The 21,907-nt window shown below is 43.4% G+C and overlaps 1 protein-coding gene across 1 annotated transcript; it reads right to left on the minus strand.

Annotated features, from left to right (window-relative positions):
* Positions 1–50: 50 nt before the first annotated feature.
* On the minus strand, positions 51–17,248 carry RPN1 (ribophorin I). The gene is made up of 10 exons (XM_077325420.1): positions 16,885–17,248; positions 13,210–13,274; positions 12,281–12,587; positions 8,916–9,125; positions 6,959–7,151; positions 4,634–4,733; positions 4,291–4,429; positions 3,896–4,015; positions 2,438–2,683; positions 51–942 (listed from the first exon to the last, which is right to left on the minus strand). Exons 1-10 carry the CDS (start codon positions 17,116–17,118, stop codon positions 760–762), a joined length of 1,797 nt encoding a protein of 598 aa, XP_077181535.1. The 5' UTR covers positions 17,119–17,248; the 3' UTR covers positions 51–759.
* Positions 17,249–21,907: the final 4,659 nt, after the last annotated feature.

Raw genomic sequence — 21,907 nt, forward strand, 5'->3', positions numbered from 1 at the left:
TTCCTACAATCTGTTTAATATTTGGGTTAGACATTAAACACAATCAGAAGCAGAACAGACATAAACTTTATTTCAGTTTGGTCTTTTCTACAAGTTGTAGGGGTTGTTTGTTTTTTTAAAAAAGGAAAAACCATCTGAAGCAAAGCACAGGTTTATAAGCAAATTAATCTCACTCATACCCTTCATCTCCACTGGATTCTACCTGATGCTGTAATTTCAAAGAGGCTCAGAAAGTTCAGGTGCCAGAATCTCAACTTTTGTGACAATACTGTAAAAAAATCCTTTTGTTCAAGTTCCTTATCTACACCTATCTCCAAAATATAAAAGTATAAATTCAAAGATTGGAAGAAAATTTTTCCACCAAACCTTTGAACCACCAGATATCTGTTTATCCTCTTGGGTTGAGATTTTCAGTGCCAGCAGAAGGCCTGTATGTACACTTGCCTACTGAAAACTAAAGGCTCCCTTCAGCACATCAACAGACAAGACTGTGAAGTCATGTTGCTAACAGTTTGCCCTTTACAGCAGAACGGTGGTTACAGTAAGTACAAGGCACGTTAAGCAACACCTCTCTCAGGTAGTACACATCACAAACAGGCCCTAAAATAATTACTCCAAATTTTAAAGAAAGCAATTTCCAAAAATCTCCCCTTGCTCCAATTTTATAAGCCAATTCCCTACTTGATGTGGCTCAGGGTGCCCATTCAGCCTTTTTTCTCTTTCCCCATTAAAAAAAAAAAGAAACTTGTAACTTCCAAGTTATAATGCATCAAGGATGTTGTCAATTTTGGTGATCAGCTCCTGCCGCTTGTTGGAATGCAGCTTCTCATTCTCTATGTATGTATCCTTCTTAAGCTTGCCAACTACCAGCCGTTCAGCCTCCACAGATGACTTCATAACTAGGTCCTTAACTTGGCTGTCAAGTTTCTGAATTTCACTGACCTTGAAGAAATTACAACAAAATATTATCAGAGAACTGGACAAAACACAAATCTTGTAAACAGTGTTTTCGAACATGGAAGCGGTAAGCTTTCCAATGCATGCTAGAAGCCATCCCCTTAAAACTAACAAGAGTCTTCCACCCCACCACCGGGTCAGTAGCAATGTGTTGGAATGAAAGCAAACAATCACATGTTAAACAGGAAAACTTCGAGGTTACACCCATAGCCTGAAATAAGCACTTTCACGCACACTAAATAATGCACTTTCAATGCATTTTCAATGCACTTTCCAACTGGATTTTGCTGTGTGAAAAGGCAAAATCCACATGCAAACAGTCACTGAAGTGGACTGAAACTGCATTATTTAGCAAGTGTGAAAGTGCCCAATATTACAGGCTCCTCAATCATTACAGTACTAGTTGACATTGCTATGAAACTTCAGCAACAGTCATGTTGTCAGAGTCTAGAAAAATTGGTTCTTATATGCTGCTTTTCTCTACCAGAAGGAGTCTCAAAGCGGCTTACAGTCACCTTCCCATCCCCCCCCCCCCACAACAGACACCCTGTGAGGTGGGTGAGCCTGATATCACTGCTCGGTCAGAACAGTTTTATCAGTGCTGTGGCGAACCCAAGGTCACCCAGCTGGCTGCATGTGGGGGAGTGCAGAATCGAACCCAGCATGCCAGATTAGAAGTCCACACTTCTAAACACTACACCAAGCTGGCTGTCAACACCAAGTCTATACAACTTCCAGAGTATAGCTAGTACTGGGTTACCGTTATCTTTTTTAAAATAATGTTTTGTCTTTTAACTCTTTCTCTGCTAACAGAGAACAGAATGCATAATTAGTTGTCCAACAGCAAGTTATGCCTGAACATGCAGGCAAAAGTGGCCAATGTAGAGTGATTAGGACATTTACTTTTCCTATAGACTGGGATAAATAGCTGTATCCATCAAATTTCTTGGAAGATCGGATTGCGTGGCAAGCCTGACATTTCTCCTAAAATATATGGATAGACTGCCCAGTGGCACAGAGAGGAAACACTAATGTAGACCAGTGGTCCCCAACCTGCGGTCCGCGGCCCGGAAGGCCAGGGCGCCGGGCCGCGGTTCCCTCTCCCCCCCCCGCAGTAAAAAACTTCCCAGGCCGCAAGCTTGCGGCCCGGGAAGCTTCTTACTGCGGGAGGGCGGGGAGAGGGAATCAGGGCCACGCCGCGCATGTGCACATGCGTGCTGCGCAGCCGAAATTGCGCGTGCACGAAAGTGCCACACACGCGTGATTTCGCCCATGCAGCGCGCATGCGCGGCCACGCATGCGCACTGCGTGGGCGTGGCCGTCGCCCTGCCGGTCCCCAGCCAAAAAAAGGTTGGGGACCACTGATGTAGACAAAGGCCTAGAGAAGTTTCACCCTGAATGTATCCAGCGGGAGTGACCTGAGAACGCACGCTGCTCCAACTACCAGGAGAACAAGCTAAGTCAGGCAACAGATTCTTACTTTGTCACTCAAATCGGAGCCTTCTGCCTTCAGTTTTGACTGCAACGATGCTATTTCACTGGATAAGGCCTTGTGTTCTGTCTCCAGAGATTTTTTGCCGCTGTTCAGGGTGGATATATCCCGTGACTGCTTGTACTTATTCACAGATTCGTCAAAATGGCGGTACAGACCAAGCCTCTTGTTCACTAAGGTAAGAACTTGCTCGGTAATGCAAGCAACTTTCATCCTAGCTTCTGCGGCTGGATCCTGAAGGAGAGCAAAGGTTCACTATGAGTGCAAACGTAATGTTATTATTAAGATTTGGGATTCATGCAGGGCATTCCAAGAGATTAAAGATTAAAGCACTTCAAAGGCACTCTCTGCAACTCTTACAACCTTACAAGGGAGGTCAGGACAATCTCCATTCTGCAGTGAATGTCTGAAACTGAAAAATAGTGGCTTTCCTCAGCTCAGTCACTTTACTCACTCTACAGGCCAACTGGCACAGCAGGATCATGCAAAATCTACAGCTTTTATCAAATTAGTTACGAGAAGCAACATGAGATGGACTTGCAATTCAAGATAAACCAGGATATCCGCTTAGTCAGACAGGGCAAGCTAGGCTGAAGGCACTAATAGGAAGGCAGCCACCTTAGTCACGAAGGATTAAAGACAAAAGGCTTTGGCTGTACCTGAGCAAGCCTCTGCAAAAGCAAGGTCAGACCTGCTTCCTTTGACTCCAACAATCTGTAAAGGCATTTCAAACAGAATTGCCTTTGGAAAGGAACTATTACTAATCCTCAGAACACTGTATAAAAGGGTTACGTAATACACCCGTAAATACACAGTTTAAAATGGGGAAGGGGCAAACATTGAAAGCCACTGTGAGACCGTATAGGGAAGAAAAGCAGAGTATAAATGAAGTTAACAAATTCAACTGATCAACAGAGGGAAGCAATAGAACAGAAGACTGGTAAGACACACTTGAGGACTAGTTTTTATTAAAAAGTTGGCAATACTATCTAAACCAGCAACATCTAGCATTCGGATACTGTCAACGTAAGGATGATCGAAGCCAAGACCACAGAAAACAGTGAGCTAGATATTGTGAAGTACTAGCGGAACAGAAATGTGACTTGACACTGTTCGGTTGGCTTAAAGAACACCGGAGAATGAGTGAAGATTATCATCAGGCATGCACGTGGAGCCAGATGAAAAACTTTCTGGCTTGATCTAGCTCCATTTTATCACAGCATCTGAATGGAGATACCCAGGACTTGTCTGCAGGTGTGATTGCAGCTTGTAGCACTAGCCGCCATTTACAGCGATCAAGTGCCCTTAGCTCCAGGCTCCTCCATGAGAGCAGTCAATGCTCTTCCGCCATTATGTCAATGAAAGCAACCCTGGAGATCGAAATCAATACGATTCATTCTCCGTGCCCCCATCTGGTCATGCTCTCTCAAATTTGTATTGTGGTACCTTAGTGATGGAGAAGTCAAGCCTCACATAGAGGATCACAGTAAAGAACAGGATGTAAAAGGCTCCAACTACCAGCAGAGGCTCCTGCAACATCAGGACCTTATTGAAGTTGTAGTGCACCTACAAAACATGGGACAAAAAGGGAGTCAGAGGAAGTTGTATTACCCTGGCCATTTTATCCAGTATAGGAACCTCAAACAAAAGCAAGCTGCAGCATCAGAAGAACCAAAATTTATACAATAGTAAGGATAAGGATGTCAACCATCTCAAATTAAAAGCTCTTTAGTTTACTAAAGTCAAGGCTGTAAACCTAGACAAAGGTGGGTTTCCAGCTGTGGACAAAAAAGCTTTACCATTAAAGGGAAAGGAAGGACAAACAAAAATATTATGCTTACCACAATATCCTGGATGTGCTGTTCTACCAGGTTGCTCTTGTGTGCTACAATGACCGGGCGGCCAAATGTGTCCAAGTAGGTATAATGAAGCTCATCAGGAGCTCGGCTGATTTCATATGGACTATCGACATGGATATTCCTACAGGCAGAGTTAAGTACATGAATATGGCTATCCCTGGGGAAGGGGGACCCTAAACATATATTCAGACACACACAAAAGGGGAGGAAATGTCACATAAGAAGCATATTGCAATACAAGGATGTTGCATGCTCATACTATGTAATTATGGCTTTATGATTGACAAGCAAACAGGCATGTATGACATGAACTACTGATACTTACTTGGCACCTTCTGGAAGAATTATTTTCACAGTCAGTGAATCTGTAACTTGCTCATCGAATACATGGTCAACAAATCTCATCTTCAGAGCATACTGATCACCTGGGAAACAAGAACAGTAGGTGTCTATGAATTTTTCTGTATCTGAGTAAGCCAGCAACAGAAGTCGTACTGGGTAAAAGACAATCACAAAAGGCATTAAGCTCCCCTGAAAATGGTTTTAATACAAGCAAATTGCCTGTATTCTCCCTTGCACAGGGATCCCCCAATAGTTTGGCCTCAGCCCTCTTACATCCTCTCTATGCACACTGTACTTTAGAGATCTCATTAAATCTCCTCCCAATCGGAGAAGACAATATTGACGCTGGTGGGCCAATGGTCTGATCTGATCTGAAGCAGCGTATGTTCTATCCCAGGTTTTCTTCTTCTATCTAATGCTACACGTCCACTTGGAAATCTCACCACCATCTGAAATTCAGCATATCCCGGACTGTACTTCCAATCCTACCCCTACAATAATCTTCCTGCTTTCATGTACATGACACATGACTGGCATCATCACACACCTTCTCAAACAGATATGAAGGCTTAACACTGTTAGAATCACAGAACTGGAAGGAATCTCCAGGGTCATCTAAGTCCAACCCCCTGCAGAATGCTGGAAATTCACAACTATCTGCCCACCAGTGACCCCAATTGCATGCCCAGATGATCCTCCCCCCCCCCCCCAAAAAAAAATCAGAAGCCCTGGCCAGTCTGGCCTGGAAGAAATTCACCTCCTAATTCCAAAGTAGCGATCGGCATTTCCCTGGGCATGCAAGAAAGGGCCAAAAGAGCCAAGCACCGACACAATCCCTCTGCCCACCCACTTGGAGGCTTGTTTCTCTGTAGCCAGGCTGCATCACTTTTCCTTTCACAACATTAAAAAAACTTCTCTCCACACACACAGCCCAGGAAAAATTCTGATAATCTATGACCTTGATCACTACAACATTGTCCCCAATTTTCCATAGATGCACCTTGATCCTCACTCCTCCATGCCATAATCTACTCCTGAAAACATCTGCTTCTCTAGTCATTCAGAAGACTACATGATGCTGCTCCTTGTTTTTACCTTCAGAGACACCCATGCCCTCGCCTTCTGCTGCCTCCTCCCTCTTCAAACACATTCAAGTCCAGGACCTTCATTCCTTCAGCTCCACCACTTTCAGCTGTTCGATATCTTTTGTCCCCTCTCTTCCTTTCTGCCTCCCAGAGCATGTGTGAATTCATCTCTTTTACTTCCTCCAAAACCCTCTTCAAAACTTACCTTCTTCAATAAGACTTTGATACAGGCCACCTTTCCTATTCAAATTAAGCCTAAGCTTTGTGCATTTCCTCCAGTTTATTCCCACTGTTCAAGTTTTAGAGCGTAAGCTTCTCATAGCAGGGGCCAATCTTCTTAGTCCCTGCAAAAATGCCATGCAGACTGATGGCTAAATCAGCAGCAGCAGAGGACATGTAGAACAGAACTTGAGAAATTGCGTTCCCAAGCAGAAACGGCTTTATTTGGATGAGCAACGTATATATAATTTGGAAGATTTTGAAAGGGACAATATGACACCAGAGAACAAAAATAAATAAATAAATAGAAGCATACTTGATTAAATGCTTTGAAAAACGGCATGATAACTATGCAAAGTGCAGGCACCTTTCATGACCAGTCTGCATGGTTTCAATAATCCTTACAATAATAAAGCTTAGGACATTTGGCCATACAATACTACAGCAAATAATAATCATAGAATCATAGAATAATAGAGTTGGAAGGGACCTCCTGGGTCATCTAGTCCAACCCCCTGCACTATGCAGGACACTCACAACCCTATCACCCATGCACTGTAACCTGCCACCCCCTTAAGCCTTCACAAAATCAGCCTCTCTGTCAGATGGCTATCCAGCCTCTGTTTAAAAATGTCCAAAGATGGAGAATCCACCACCTCCCGAGGAAGCCCGTTCCACTGAGAAACTGCTCTAACTTCTTCCAGATGTTTAGATGGAATTTCTTTTGAATTAATTTCATTCCATTGGTTCTGGTCTGTCCCTCTGGGGCAAGAGAACAACTCTGCTCCATCCTCTATATGGCACCCTTTTAAATACTTGAAGATGGTTATCAGATCCCCTCTCAGTCGTCTCCTCTCCAGGCTAAACAGACCAAGTTCCCCCAATGAACAAGGAACACAAATTTTGCAGCATCTCAAATGTGACATTCAGTTGAGAGGTGTACCCCCTGAACCAGACTGATCTCATTACCTTTATATATTGCTACCTTACCAAGGAAAACATACCAAGATTAAAGAGGTATTCATAGCTAGGCAGGTTATAACCAATGATGTAGTGAGTCTTCCAACCACCAAAGAGGGGGAAACGAGGACGAATCTCCATCTCCACTGAGTCATCCAGGACAAGAAGATGACTGGTAGATATATTGCCAATTTCATCTCTGTAATATACATCCTGAGCAGCAGCTGGAAGAATAGTCTACAAAAGTAACATAAATAAGCATTCTGTTTCTTTTCACAAGTCAGGGTAATAAAACACTGCTTCCCCCGCCCACCAGCATTTGTGAAACCACACTGTAAAAACAGTTCTATCTATCCACACAGGGCAGCAAATCAAAGGAGTAAGTTTATATTGTAGCTTACGTCAGTTTTGAAAGGGCTGTGGCCACCTGGTCCAGCCCCCTGCGCCAAAGTAATCCCACCCGCAAAAGGCATACAGTCTAATCACAAAATGGCTAACAAGCCACCACTGTGATTCATAGGTGTATATTTATCATGCCTACTATCAATGTCACACCATCACAAGCATTCTCCAATACATCTTGGTTCATCTGATTTATAGCCTCCCTTCCTTGTTTGTTGATTCCAAGCAAGCTTTAACTCAATGTGATGTATTTGTGTTGCTTATATGATATGATATACTATTAATAATGGACACAACATTTTAGTGAGAGCATGCCCCTGTCTCAGAGCATACAATCTTAAAACCTGAAATAAATTTGGGGCAGTGACATTTTTCAATCTAACCTACCTCATAGGGCAGTTGTGAGGATAAAATGGAGGCTTCCTGGTAGCTGCTTTGGGTCCCCATTGGGAAGAAACGTAAGGTGTAATTTAATTGAAGCAAAATAAATCAAAATAAATACTATGGGACTCAACAAGAGGAAGAGGACGAGGAGAAGCTATGCATTCATTACAGAAATGCATACTTAAGTTCTGTTGAGTAGGAAAGGATCTTAGGGAATTGTGTCAAAGACTTCATCTTAGGATGAATCCACAGGAGTCTCCCAGTGCCTCTTTATCGTATTAATTCCAGTCAACTTATTTGCAAGTAAGCGTGCCTAGGCTAAGGCTGTAAGTTCTGCCAACAATTTTACTATGAAAACGTCACACATTGTTTGGCCTGGCTGGGATGCTACTGGAAAGCAATCTTTTTTCTCTGCTTCCTTACGAGCATCATGGTTCTTCGGAACATCACCCGAGTTTTCTTCTTCTTTTCTACTGTTTCTTAAAACTGCTTTGCTATAATTTTTTGAGATAACCACAGCAAAGCCAAGGGGGCTGTTGTGTGTGCAGGAAAATCCGGATCTTCCAGGTCCTGTCCACATGGCAGCCACTTCCTTCCCACCCTGTAGTGGCCCCAACTTCACCCCCAGCCGAGCAGCTGGGGACATTTTTGCATTTTTTAAAGTCAGTAATTGACAAATCAATATTAATTATATATTAATATGTCAAATGTTGGTGAAAAAACTCCTTGGAAAAAGGCTCCCACCATGGTTGTGCTGTGCTCCAAGGCTTCCACAGGAAAAGTATCACCAGGACCATTTACGCACTGGGACCTTCACTGCCCCAGCTCCCATGCAGGAGCACAAATCGGGGGTGGGGGTGTGGGGGGTGAGGCGCACCAGTCCAAATGCTCCCCCATGTGGGTGCAGAAAGAGATGGGGCAACCTGCCACGATTAAAACTCCAGCCTGCAGCCCAGCATGAAACCTCCAGTTCATAAATGGTCCAGGTGGAAAATGTCAGACTGAGGATCAAAGCATTTGGGATTTTGATCACATTTTTTAGAAAGAAGACCAAGAAAGAGAACCAAGCTTCTTGCATTAAGCAGACCAGTTCAACTGTCACTTGGTTCTCCTACTCACATTGTGCAAGAAGGGAAGAGAGAACAAGAAACAAAAGCAGTAAGGGGACATTTATAACAACACAGGGGGAAATATAAAACAAATGAAATAACAAACCTTAAAAGATTTCACAGAAGATATTCCACTGTCTGGCTGCCTTTGGTAGTCGTATCTGGAGAAAGGCCCTTTGAGCACAGCTCCTGTATGCTTTAAGTCAATAGTCTCTTCAACAGCAATATTACCCCAGTGTGAAACTTCAATAACACGAGTCATGCTTGTGATAGTCAGGAATGGGCTGTTGTTTTCATAGTGTACCTTCAAGGTGTCCTAAACAGAGAAAACCAGAATGAAGAAACTGAGCACTTAAAAATTTTTCCCTTGCTTGCTTATCAAATAAACTCTTAATTTACAGTACAGTTTATTAGCCACCGACACACTACACTTTTGAAAGATGATTCTAAGGTTCAATCAACTATAAATTACTTGTAACTCTGTTTAGAAAGGTAAATCCACAGTGTCACCATTTCTTAAAGGACAAAATACACAGAGGAGTTCTCTATCATGACCACAAGATGTCACTTTCTCACATGATTTTCAACTTGAATGCTGTGGGCACAAGGCTCTGTATCCTTTTCAGCATTATTCTAGTTTATAAGTAAAACTACTCCTTTTGTTTCCTGAGTACAGAGCATTGACTATTTGTTTCTCCTGCTCCAGATTAACATAGGAGAGACCATGTCTTAGCCTAAAATTTATGCAGACATCTATGTGGGGTGCTTCAGAATTTAAAACAATTAAAATCAGGAGTTTCCCTTAAATGGAATTAAGGCTCCAACTTACAAGATGCCTTTGAGGAAATGCACTTCTAAGAAGCTTTGAAGTGTTGTACAAACAGCTAAAGGACTATAAAGGTTTAATTCTTCAGAGAACCAGAGCACCTTGAGTGACAGGCTGCTCCATGCAATCTGCATGGATAGCATCAGTGGAGCAGAGAAAGACTTCTGAACTGAATGAGAATTCATTCAGAATTCAGTCCTGACAGAAAGCAGTTTAACACAGACAGAACTGGAGAAAGTTGGTAGAGACCCCCATTCAGGCCAAGAAAAGGGGACAGATCTTCTAGTGAGAAGAGAATTTCCCTACCCAGATAAACAGGGAGTTAGCTCTGAAGAGTGCAGAGATCCCTGGTCTGGTTGGAAATTGCCTTTGCTGTTTTTAAGAGTTAAAAACACAAGTACAGGTGTTTCAAGAGAAAGGGGCTGGAAAGACTGAATACTCAGATCGAACTGAAGTGTTTGGGAAAACACTGGAACAAAAGCCTCTCAACATATAGATATAAATAACTGTGACTAGTTTGAAACATAAGAACTAAAGTCTGCAGTAAAGTTTTACCTCGGAAAATCCAAACTCTGATTTCACCTGATCTTTCTCCTCTATATTGATCAAAATATAAAAACATTGGGAGTCCTAATCTTTCCCTCAGGTCCCCAAGTTGAGTGAACAGCAAAAAACAAAAATCATACTGAGACAGGGTGGGACAGCCAGAGCTCTTCAGCAAAACACAAAACACATTAATAGAGTAGCTCAGTCAGACAGGGAAAGAATAACAGAGGGAAAATATTGCCTCTCAGGGCGGGAAGAAGATGGGGGCAGTCATGCTATTATAAACTGTAAGGTAGGGCATTTCTGAGGAGTATTTTCCTATAGAAAGTCATGCAGTATGTGAATGATCAGTGGAGCACCAAGTGATGCTTCCTGGGAGGCTGCATTTATTTAAAATTTGTGGATTTGGAAGAAAATCGAAAGAGCAAGCATCGTTGCTCAAGGAACCAGACTACAAACTGGAACATAAATCCTACTCTCTTACGGTGACTCTGTACCAGCACCTGCACACACACACTCACGCACAAATTTCTGAGGCAGCAGCAGTTTGTGAATTCAGCTGCAACCAGCTATACCAACTGCTGTTTAGCAATCTCACCATGCCTTAAAACTGACAAGCAATCAGGCTTTTGCTACATGAGCTCTCAGAGTGGAGATTACTCCTTCCAGTCATCTACTACATTTAAAAACAGACTTAATAAATTTTCTGTATCTCATTATGTCCCCGTCTTGTTTTTAATTATGTTTTGCCTGCATTGTATTTTATTATGTGTTGTGAAGTGCCCAGATCATTAGTTACCAAATAATGGTGCTGCAAAACTTTATCTCCCGCATGATTTTTCTATTACAATTAGTAGGGAAGTAACAGACAACTGGAGCACTCTTTGAAACTAAAGTGGACTATATTTGTCTTCTGTCTGTCCAGTTCATAGCCTCCAACAGTAGTGAGCCAGATGTCTACTGCAAAACCCTGAGCAGGGCAAACCGTAACAGCCCTTGCCAGTTTGTTCCCAGCATCCAAGAATCAGAAGGATGCTGCTTCTGAACATGAACTTTCACACTGAGAAGAAGTGCAATTAGTTCTGAGAACCAGCATGGGACAAGGAAGTGCAAACTTAGAAGTGGCTAAGAGCCAGCTGCATTCTATTAAGGGAAGGCAGTTCTTCCTTTCCATGAAGGTAAAGACAGTTACCCCAAATAATTGTTGTACAAGTACAAGCCGCTGAAGGAGGGCACAGCATGTATAGAATAGAGCTCATGTTGAATGCAAATGACACGGGGGGGGGGGCACCAAAAAGGCAACCAAATTGGTTCCTTTCGGCGAAAATCATACAAAAAGTGAACTAGTAGAGAAACCCATAGGCTTAACATAAATGTCCTGCTCCTTCAGCTCCTCTTATGATACAAGAGACCATCTGTGACACATCTGGCAAAATTTGATAATAACCACAATGTCTGAACAAGAAACACTGTCGTGTAAAGGCTGGGTTGTGTTTTGGGTCTGAGAATGCTTTCTATGGAGGAATGTGTAAGCAGATCTCACAGCTTTTATTTAGATTCTGAGGCATCAGATAGACACATGAAACGGATGTTCTTCATAACCATGACAGCTAAACATTTTTAAAACTGCAAGTATTTTTTTGCAGGTTCTCTGAACCTGTACATGGACCTCTGAGAGCAGTATATATAACCTGCAAAAAGAGAACCTTCCAGAATTGAAACATTTCTATCTACTAGAACTCTGGCAAACTGGAAGGAGAACAAAGGCAGCACCCAAATCACTCCATACCTTGCAAGCTTTTTCTTAGTATTCTACACTCTATCTATAAACCCTCTCACAACAGGCTCATATAACCTGTGTTTTACGAAGCACCTAGCATGTAGCTGGTACGAAACACAGTCATGGAGTTACTTTATTCCAGAGGTGTCTATGCTTATCAGGCAGCATGCAAACTTCTGTAACGAGCTAGTCAGATCACAACCTGACAATTTAGGAATTGAACAGTGTTTACAGGATTAGTTGCTAAAGGAGAAACTTGCACATTTCAGGAGCGTTTCTGCAATCCTGGTTTATGGACATTAACTTGTAGTAAGTTTACCTCACTATATGGTGGCACATCTTTGAAGGGTCCATATTCAATCATGTCCTCTGACCGACTGGGATTGCCTAGTTTGGTGTAGCTTTCCACATTCCTCGAAGCCAGTTTCATACGAGTAGTTTGAGTCTTGGTTGGATATGGAGAATAAAAATAGTGATTGCCCTCAAAAATTACAAACTGCTTCTCTGCCTGGGTGATGTGTGTAGGATACGGCTGCAGGACATGAGTAAAAACAGTTTCAACAGATAAGCGAATTTTTGCTCCTGGAGTCAGGGGAGATGGCAATTTTACAGTGAAGAATCTTCCACTGAAAAGGAAAAAAAAGCAGAAAGGTCAGTCAGGCTTTGCAGGCCTGAGTCACCTACAAGTATACACACAAGTTCACACTAAAGGAAATATCTTCTCTCTCCTTCCCAAACTCCATTTCTACTTTGAAAGTGTACTTCTATATATGCTCAAAATGGTCTTTCTATTCTACCTTCCTAGCTCACACCACCTGGGCTAGGATTACTCCAAATGGCAACACTGTTCACCAGTCAGCAATCAGGACATGGATTTAGCCACAAGATTTACAATTTTAAATACTCAAAAATATTCTAATGATAATACAAAAGGATTCAGTGGCAACAACTTTCCACATCCAACTGGCAATTCTAGATTATAAACATGGGGGCCAAGTGCCACATACCAGGTCACCTCCTAGTATAGTATCCATCTCTTATTTTATTATCATTTTAGGGCCACTTTACACTTTTAAGGTATATACTTAGATTTATGTTGTGTAACCACAAACTGGCAAACTTGTTTAGGGTACAGGCACACTCTTCAAACAGGCAGACTGGCTGCAGCTCTGTTCAGTGTTGACTGATTTTTTTTCTTAAATCACAGAAGTGATTATTTCACATATTATATCCTGGAGTAAAACTCACCTTTTACTTTTAACCTTTGTCTCCTTTACTTCCAAAGTATTATCCTCTTCTTCTTCACCTTTCACCTGTTCCAAAGAACATTACATTCTGGTCAATGTTACCATTTATCATTTCCACAGGAAAAATCACTGAATTAATCAGGAAAATTGCAAGCAAAAACAAAGGGATTAGAAATTTAAGAGAGTATACAATCTTAAATAATGACAAACATGCTAATAATTAATTATTCAATCATTAACAATCTGGAAGATATTGTTACTACATATTACCAAGAAGTAACTACTAGAGGTGCCTGGCGTATCTTTGAGATTATTCTACTAGTTTTCAAAACAAGAAAAATAGTTCACGAAATAGAGGTTTTCCAAGACTTAAACTAGACACCTTTGGAAAGAGCTGGCTGATAAAATTTCGGTTCCCCTCTACTGCAGTTGGGGGTGAGGGGGCTTCTGATTTCTGACAATATTTTGAGCCTCTAAAGTTTACAAAGAAAAATAACAGATCTGTCAACACTCATGGGTTTTCATTTGGGGCCAAGGCTAAAAGAATAAAAGGTTGTACATGATGTCCCATGGTTCTTTAGAGGAAAGAAAAACTAATGGTGAGACCAGGTAGTAGAAATTATTAGAAAGGGACTTCACATGGCCCCATTGAAAAAACTGCCATTTCAATATTGCACCCCCTAAGGTTACTCTATCAACAATATCTTTTGGTTGCATGCAAAGATTCCTGTGTAACATTTGAGGGCAAGTGCATACAGTATAAAGTCCTTGCATCCCCCACATGAGTGTCATGAGGACTTTGGATCATGCATGCCCTGTGAGTTCGGTATTCAGAACTTTTAATTCCCAGGCACGCAAAGTCAGAGTAGGAAGATATAATTCTGGTCTTCTGTAACTGAACTCAGAAGAAGGAAAAAAAATACCACTATCCTGACTTTCACCCTATTTTACCAATCTGAAACAGTTCCAGCTGCTCTTTCCACACTGGGGAAACTTACATTTTAATACCTTAAGTTTCCTCAACATAGCAAAGATCAGCTCCCTGGGGATCAGCTCCTCTTTCAAGTTGGGAAACAGTGCGAGAGGTGGAGGCTTAAGCCCCCTTTCCCCAGTGTCCTGTTCCAAATAAGGCATGCACAGACATGGGAGTTCAGAGCATGGAAATCTCAGTGTATGTCTGCTCAATGGTAGCCATGTGGGAGCCACAAAGACTTTTGACACGAGTCTGAATCAGAACCTAAGAGTCCATATGCAATATTAGCCACTAACTCAGCAGTGTTTTATTTACGGGGCAGCAAGCAAACAGACTGTGGATCAATCCTGTGGATTCCTACAAGGAAGGCAACCCCACAGAACTCAGAACTGACTTTGAAACTAAATATATTTGGATATGACTAAGTCACATGACAAATTGGGGTTTAGGGATGGTAAACTGAACAAGGCTGTTCCTCAACTTGGGCAAATCTTTTGGCTACCAGGTGAAGGACAAAGTCCCTGTCCACTTTCTTCCACCTCTGCTTCAGTCTTCCTTTCCCCTACAAGCTGATCAAAGAAACTCTGAGCAGCTCTGGCTGCAGTATCTTCAAATGGAAATTTTAAATGAAAATCAGGGAGGGGAGAAACATCTGGAAGAGGACAGAATGCAAAGGCTATTTTAAAGCTTTATGCACACATACTTGAAACAGGATTAGGGACTGCGCTAAAAAGGCCATTTCTTTATTTGCCTCCTTTATTTAAACTCTATCTTTCTCCCCAATGAGGACACAAAGCAGCTTACAGCACTCACTTCTGCATTTTACCCTCACAACCACCTTTAAAGCAGGTTAGGCTGAGAGTGTGTAACTGACCCAAGGCCAACCAACAAGCTTCCATGGCAGAGTGGGGATTTGAACCTGTAGTCTCCTAAATCCTAGTCTGAAACTCTAACCACTAGAGTTGGGGAGGATAAAAAGATGTAGATGTCCACTGAATGGTCACTGCCAAGCCTCTGTACAGAGCCAAGCCTGCTGGTTTCTCATAGATGGCCTAAAAGCAATCTGCTTTTTAAAACAATTCATCCTCAAATAGCTGAGATGGCTTTCTTCCTAATACTTCAATGCACTTTTGTAGCCAAAATTCCAGAAGTACTTTATATTTGACTTGTAATCACAGTAAGAGAAACCATTCTAAATTTCACAACAACATTTGAGTCTAATGGCAACTTTAAGACCAACAAAGATTTATTCAAGGCATGAGCTTCTGTGTGCATGCACACTTTCTCAGGCCACACAAAAGCTCATGCCTTGAATAAATCTTTGTTGGTCTTAAAGGTGCCACTGAACTCAAATGTTGTTGCGCTTCTTCCGACCAACATGGCTACCCACTTAAATCTATTTTAAATGTCTTTTGTATAGGCTTTTAAACATTCCAAGATCATTTTTACTGAACTCCCCAATTACCCCAAGCCAACCAAGCAGCACAGAGAGTGCCAAAGACTAAGAAGCCATTGAAAAATTCTCTTGCCTGCAGCTTGTGTGTGCAGCTAATCACAGGCCTTGCAGACTGTCATGCATATAAAATGTTACGGACATGCCTGGAGATCCACGCCCCCCTTCCTTCAGGGTGTTACTGGCTACACTCTGACTGAAGCGCTTATGCTTACGTGTCAGCATTTGCCAGGCCGCTACTACAACAGCAATTCAAAAGAAAGAGAATCGACAGCCAGGAAGAAGAGAATTAAGGAAACATGTGATAAACCAAATCCTCCTTGTGCACATTTCTTAGAAAGACACGTTGGCACCTTTCATGATCACTATAAATATGACTTCTCAGCAGCTGATGTTTCTTCCCCTTCATCCCCCAATAAATGCTATCTTCCTTAAAGCTTGTTCCTAGGTAATGTAGGACACTGTGTAGAGAGCTCTGGGATCCACACTTCTACTAAATCAACAAAATGTAGTTACAATCATGGCTTCTATCTTTATCATGCTGTTCAAATCAAAAGGCCAGCTTCCTCCTCTCTCCCCAATGCCATATACCAGTGTGATGTGGAGCTTCGAATGTCTGAAGGGGATCCAGGACCCCCACATTCAAACCCCCACCCTATCACGGAAGCTCATCATGTGATCTGGAGCAATCACCGACCGGCTCGGCCTAACTCAACTCACAGGGCTGTTATGATCAGGATACAATGGAAGAGGGAGAACAAGGCTGCAAAGCCACAGTAGATGTCCACTGGGGAGATATGCAGGATATACATAAAATGCAGGATTTCTTCCACTTGCAGCCTGCATCTTAACAGACCAGACATTGCACGTAAAGGCAAAGGAGACTAGGCTCCAGTCTTGACCATCATCAAGTCAGTCTATTATCCAGCACGCTATTGAGGGAAATAAATGCACAACTTGCATTCTTAAAAAAAAATCATTGCTAATCCCAACAAAAAGAAAAGGAAGCAACGAAAGATATAAACCAAGGGAAATTAGTGCCACTGGGAGAAAACTGGGAAAGTAACTCTAACCTGCACACAAAATTAGCGGTGCAATGAAGACATGACTGGCCACGCCAGAACTGGTATGCAGAGAGAGAGAGAGAGATGGGAGGAGGAAGCAGGGCGTGAGGCAGTCACGGGGGGCTTCAGAAGGAAAAGCATCGAGGAGTGCAACGGGGAGAGACTCCAACTCTCCATAGTGCTCACCTGCACCCCCAGGTATGCCAGGCGGCTCTCCAGGCCGGGGTCCAGCGCCAGAAGGAAAGAAGAGGCAGCCCCGGAGCTCCCGGCGGAGTTCACCAAGCTCAGTTCGGCCGTCACTTTGGCCAGGTGCGTGCTAAGGTCTATCGTCCGCTTCACCTCTTCATTGAGCAGCTCTGGGGCCGCCAAGGCGCGCCCCAAGCAGAGAAAGAGCAAAAGGCTGGCGAGGTAGGACTCCATGGCCGGCCACGCTGAGAGACGCGGCAGCAGCGGCCCAAACCGGATGGACTCACTCCTCAGCGATGCCGCTCATTCATGAGGAGGGCACAAGATGGCGCCGCCCACGCTGAAGGGAAGACAAGATGGCGACACCCAGCAAGCAGCCGCCGCCGCAAAATACTCGAAGAGCCCTCCCTGCATTGGCCCGGCCCGCCTGCCTCATGTGATCAAGGCGGCTGTGCCGAGGGGAAGTCGAGCCCGGTGTAGATGGTCTGCGTCAGACTGCGGTGCTGTCAGCAACCCAGGTGTCCAAGACCACAGAGGCAAAACCTGGCCAGCTGCAGAATAGCATAAGGGGGGAAATGAACATATATTTCTCCAAAATCCTGAAATAGTGGGAGATACCAGTATTAGAGATGTATTGAGAGAACTTGTTTGTGCACGTTTTCCAAAACGGAGTCTTTGGTCTCTGCACATTTTCAAGGAAAGCTCGTTCAAACAACTTTAAAACAACGTTGTACTGTATCTGGTGGAGTACTTAATGATTTAAATTACAGAAATAAAAAATTCTTACTTCCGGTAGTGCACTTTTGCACTGCCATTTCAATATTTATTGTTGGTAGTAATATTTATTCGTTTTTTAGTTGATATTTTTTCTCTATTCAAAAAACTATACAGAGTATAGAAAAAAGACGACACTATTTGTATGTTACTAAAATGTATGTTACTAACTATAGTACCCTATCGTATCAAAATGCATAGTGAACTTGTTAAATATATGGTATCAACTGCCAGGATCTTATTTGCATCAAGACAGAAAAAAGAATCCTTACCAGTTCTTGCAGAATAGTTAGATAAATTAATAGAACGTGGGTCAATGGCAAATATATTTGATGCAAGAATCAGATTTTAATACAAAATGGAGTCCAATACTAACCTATATTGATTGATACGAGGAAATAAAAGATTTATATGAGGCATATGTAAACAATAGAAATATGAATTCTGGAGGGAACAATAGGCACACTGGAAAAATATATAAGACATGTGGCATCAGCGTAATATTAAGAGTTCTGTAAATGCAGTGTCTTTTCATTTCTATTTATTAATTCATTTATACTTGGCCTTTCTCCCAAAGGGGAACCAAACCATTCTCCTCTCTTCTATTTTATTCTTACAATAACCCTGTAAGGTAGGTTAGGCTGAGAATGTGTGACCGGCCCAGAAACCCCCACCAAGCTTCCATGGCACAAATGGGGACTTAAACCTGGCTTCCCCAGATGTGAGTCTGACACTCGTAACCACCGCACCAGTTGTGCAGATTTCATAACTTCATTGATGTCTCTTTGTTTTTTCTATATTTAGGAAATATATATAGTAGATAGGAGAGTTAGTTTTTATAAACTGCTTTTCACTACCCAGAGAAGTCTCAAAGATGTTTTCAATCACCTTCCTCTCCCCACAACAGGCATGTGGGGCTGGCTGAGAAACCTCTCACAGGACTGCTCTGTGAGAACAGCTTCTAACAGAACTGCGACTAGCCCAAGGTCACCTAGGTCAGTGGTCCCCAACCTTTTAATCACCGGGGACCACTCAATGCTTGACAATTTTACTGAGGTCCAGTGTGGGGGGGTAGTTTACTCCTCTACTCTCAACCACTGCTCTAACGCTCTCTGATCACTATGGTAATGTTTAAACATCCCTTCAAAATAAGATACATACACGCCACAACAATCAACATAAGGAACATTTTATTTTCATGGAAATTTTAACTCATGACAATGACAAATCAATGGGAACCCTGAGCTTGTTTCTCTGCAACGAGATAGTCCCATCTGGGAGTGATGGGAGACAATGACACCCGAAGTGTGTTGTAAAGGGCCGGGGTGGGGGGGAGAAGGCGTCCTTCGCAGCCCACCTCCAATTAGTCGACTGACCACATGTGGTCCGTTGCCCACAGGTTGGGGATGGCTAACCTAGGTGGCTGCAGGTGAAGGAGTGGGGAATCAAACCCAGCTCTCCAAAATAAAGGCCACCACTCTTTTCTTTCTTTTTGCTTGCTTAAGAGTTTTTATTTTTAATATAGAACAGAACAGTTACAAAAGAGATAAAAAAAGAATGAAGCACAGATATATATTTTACAATATAGGATTACATTAGCCAATATTGTTACATTATTTTACTTCACCTATAACCAAATTAAATCTTGTTTACCCTCTAATCATTAGTCCCCTTGCATTACATTATACATACACAAAAATCTATGTTCGTTAATCTTCATAACCAAAAATTGTCCATTTTTCCCTGTAAAAAGCCAATAAAAGGTTTCCACTGTCTCACAAAAGTAGATGTTAAATTTTCTCTTACAAATTTAAAGGCAGTCTTTTAATCTCAAAGTGTTTTAGTATTTTAAATGTTTTAATGCTTATGTATATACTAGGGCAGCGGTCCACAAGCTTTCGCCCGCTGCGGACCGCTGCTCCGGAGTCCGGGGAGAGGGTGGCCCGGGGGCCCGCGCACGCACGGCAGCCCCAGCGCAAGCGCACGTGCGCGGACTGCCACGCACGCGCGTTTGCGCCACCGCCATGCCGCTGGCCGCGGCTCCCCCTCCCAGCCCCTCCGGGCCGCCAGCAAATCGGCCGCTAAAGTGGCCGATTTGCTCGCGGCTTGGTGAGCTTCTCGCTTGGGGGGGAGGGAAGAAGGAGCCGCGGCCCGGCGCCAAGGCCTTCGCGGCCCGACACCGGGCCGCGGGCCGCGGGTTGGGGACCACTGTACTAGGGGCCAACCCCATTGCTTTCAAGAATACAGTGGGCCCTAGATTAGGGGGGTGGAGTGGAAAAACTCTGTGGATGGCTTCCCCCTCCCCCCAGGACCTGGAAAGACTGCAGGCAGCAGTTAGGGAACTCACCAGTAGGGGCAGCTCTCGTGCAGCAAGGATCTGCAGCCTCAGAGGGAAGTGGAAGGAGGAGGGGGTGGTCAGGGGTGGGGGACAGAAGCAACTGGCGGGCCCATGGACAGACAGGCAAGCTAGTTGGAGGAGGAGGCACTCGGGCAGGACAGCCGCACTGAGTGGGTGTTGCACTTAAGCCATGAAACACACTCCTCCAAGGCCTTACCAGAAATATTAAGTGGAACAGATTTTTTTTAAGTTGTTGTTAGCCATCCTTAGTTGAAAGGGGAGGGTGTATACATTATTATTGTTGTTATTATTAGTAAGCGCTGGTTTCATTCACAGGGGCCATTATTCTATCCTTGGACCTGTCATTCCAGTCCCAAGACACTTTTGCTACTCTCAGAGGCTGCCACTCCACTCTGGAACTGGCATGTTCAGTCTGCTGGTAAAGACCAGGAATTTTGGAACCTCTGCCCATCCCTTTGATAGTAAAAAGCTGATACAGATTGTTCCATGCTACTTGGTGAAACTCCAATATTTGTACACAAAAAAAACTCAAGATTTTCTGTCACATTTTGCTTCTTAGAGTTACCAAAACCTGAGATTACATTCTGAGGTTAAATGACAGGTCTATGATCAAATCCTGAGGAAATTAACTTTTAAAATAAAATTTAAAATCTGGCTGTGACTTTTAGTCCTAATAAATGAAGCATTTTTCTGTTGCTTCTGTTTCATTCCTTTTAAGGAGCTAGCATGGCCTATGAGATCTAATTTTTACATTCTAAGTGTGAACAAAATACCACGCCGGTGAAAAGCAACTCTTTCACGCTGGTGAAAAGCACTGTTGTAGAATGTTCCTCAGGAGGCTCAGATCTAGCAGCAGCACTCCCAAGCCACTAACCTGCTTATTTGGAGGGAGCAGGAAACATCCCAGTTCCTTTTATGTATATATTTATATATCTGTTCTAACTTCTGATTCTTTTTATCCCTTAATACATTCCTGCTTCTCTTCCTGCCTGTGTGTGCAAAACTGTCTGAGCGGAAGGAGTCAGGGAGTATTTGGTTTATCTTGCCTAAGAGAGTTGAAGTCCTTCTTGCAAAAACCATGAGTGGGAAAAAAAGTCAAGTTGTCAAAGCCATGATAGTATTTGCTAGGTTTATCAGATCTGTAGCCTCAAGGGGTGGTGAAAAGGAGAAATGTGCCAGAGTGGGTCTTCTACTTATTCATGGCAATTTCTCTGAGATATGGAGCTGTGTGCCAGGTTCTGCTCTCAGAACAGGTTGTTGCAAGGTTATTCATCTCCAGGTTATTCTCTCCACTAAACTATAAACTACATAATAATATTATTATATACTAGCAGAAAAGCCCGCTGCAGTGTGCACTGCAGCGGATGCTAGTGGGGATGGTTGTTGGGGGGGGGGTGTTGGGGGAGGCAGTGGGTATAGAGGAGATAGGCTCCATCCCGTGGTTGTAGCTGTGTTTTGGAGAAGGTAGTGGGGCAGTTGTGGGGCTGTGGGGGGTGTATACCTGTCTTGTGGGAGTGGTGGCAGGCAGGCAGTGTACCTCCTGGTCCGGGGGTTGTGTGCCAGGGTGTCTTGGAAGGCAGGGTGGCGCATAGTGCAGATTAGTGGTGGTGTCAGCATTTGTGGGGGGGAGGCATACAACAGGCCAGTGGTTTCTGAAGGAGCATTGGATGGCGGCCTCTGGTGCGGGCTCGGCTGGACGGCCACCCTCCTGTCCTCTGGGGCTGTTGCCCAAGGGGAGCAGCGGGCCGGCAGAGAAGCATCGCCCTCGGCACCCAGGTAGTCTTCAGGCTGGCTGTCGGGCACGCGAACGGGCAGCCAGAGAGGGCATTAGCTTTAGGGGCTGGAATCGAGTCCAGATAGTTTTCTGGACACACTCCACCCACAGGCTCG

This window comes from Paroedura picta, chromosome 3, assembly GCF_049243985.1.
Source record: "Paroedura picta isolate Pp20150507F chromosome 3, Ppicta_v3.0, whole genome shotgun sequence".
Taxonomy (NCBI): Eukaryota; Metazoa; Chordata; class Lepidosauria; order Squamata; family Gekkonidae; genus Paroedura; species Paroedura picta.

What these genes read in the sequence shown, in the direction of transcription:
- RPN1 (XM_077325420.1), bottom strand. Translation starts at nt 17,118, where the DNA reads ATGGAGTCCTACCTCGCCAGCCTTTTGCTCTTTCTCTGCTTGGGGCGC. An exon ending in TGAATACCTCTTTAATCTTG is followed by an intron (nt 4,734 to 6,958) that starts GTATGTTTTCCT and finishes CTTGTTTCCCAG; the next exon opens with GTGATCAGTATGCTCTGAAG. An exon ending in AGCACATCCAGGATATTGTG is followed by an intron (nt 4,016 to 4,290) that starts GTAAGCATAATA and finishes CATGTTTTGTAG; the next exon opens with GTGCACTACAACTTCAATAA.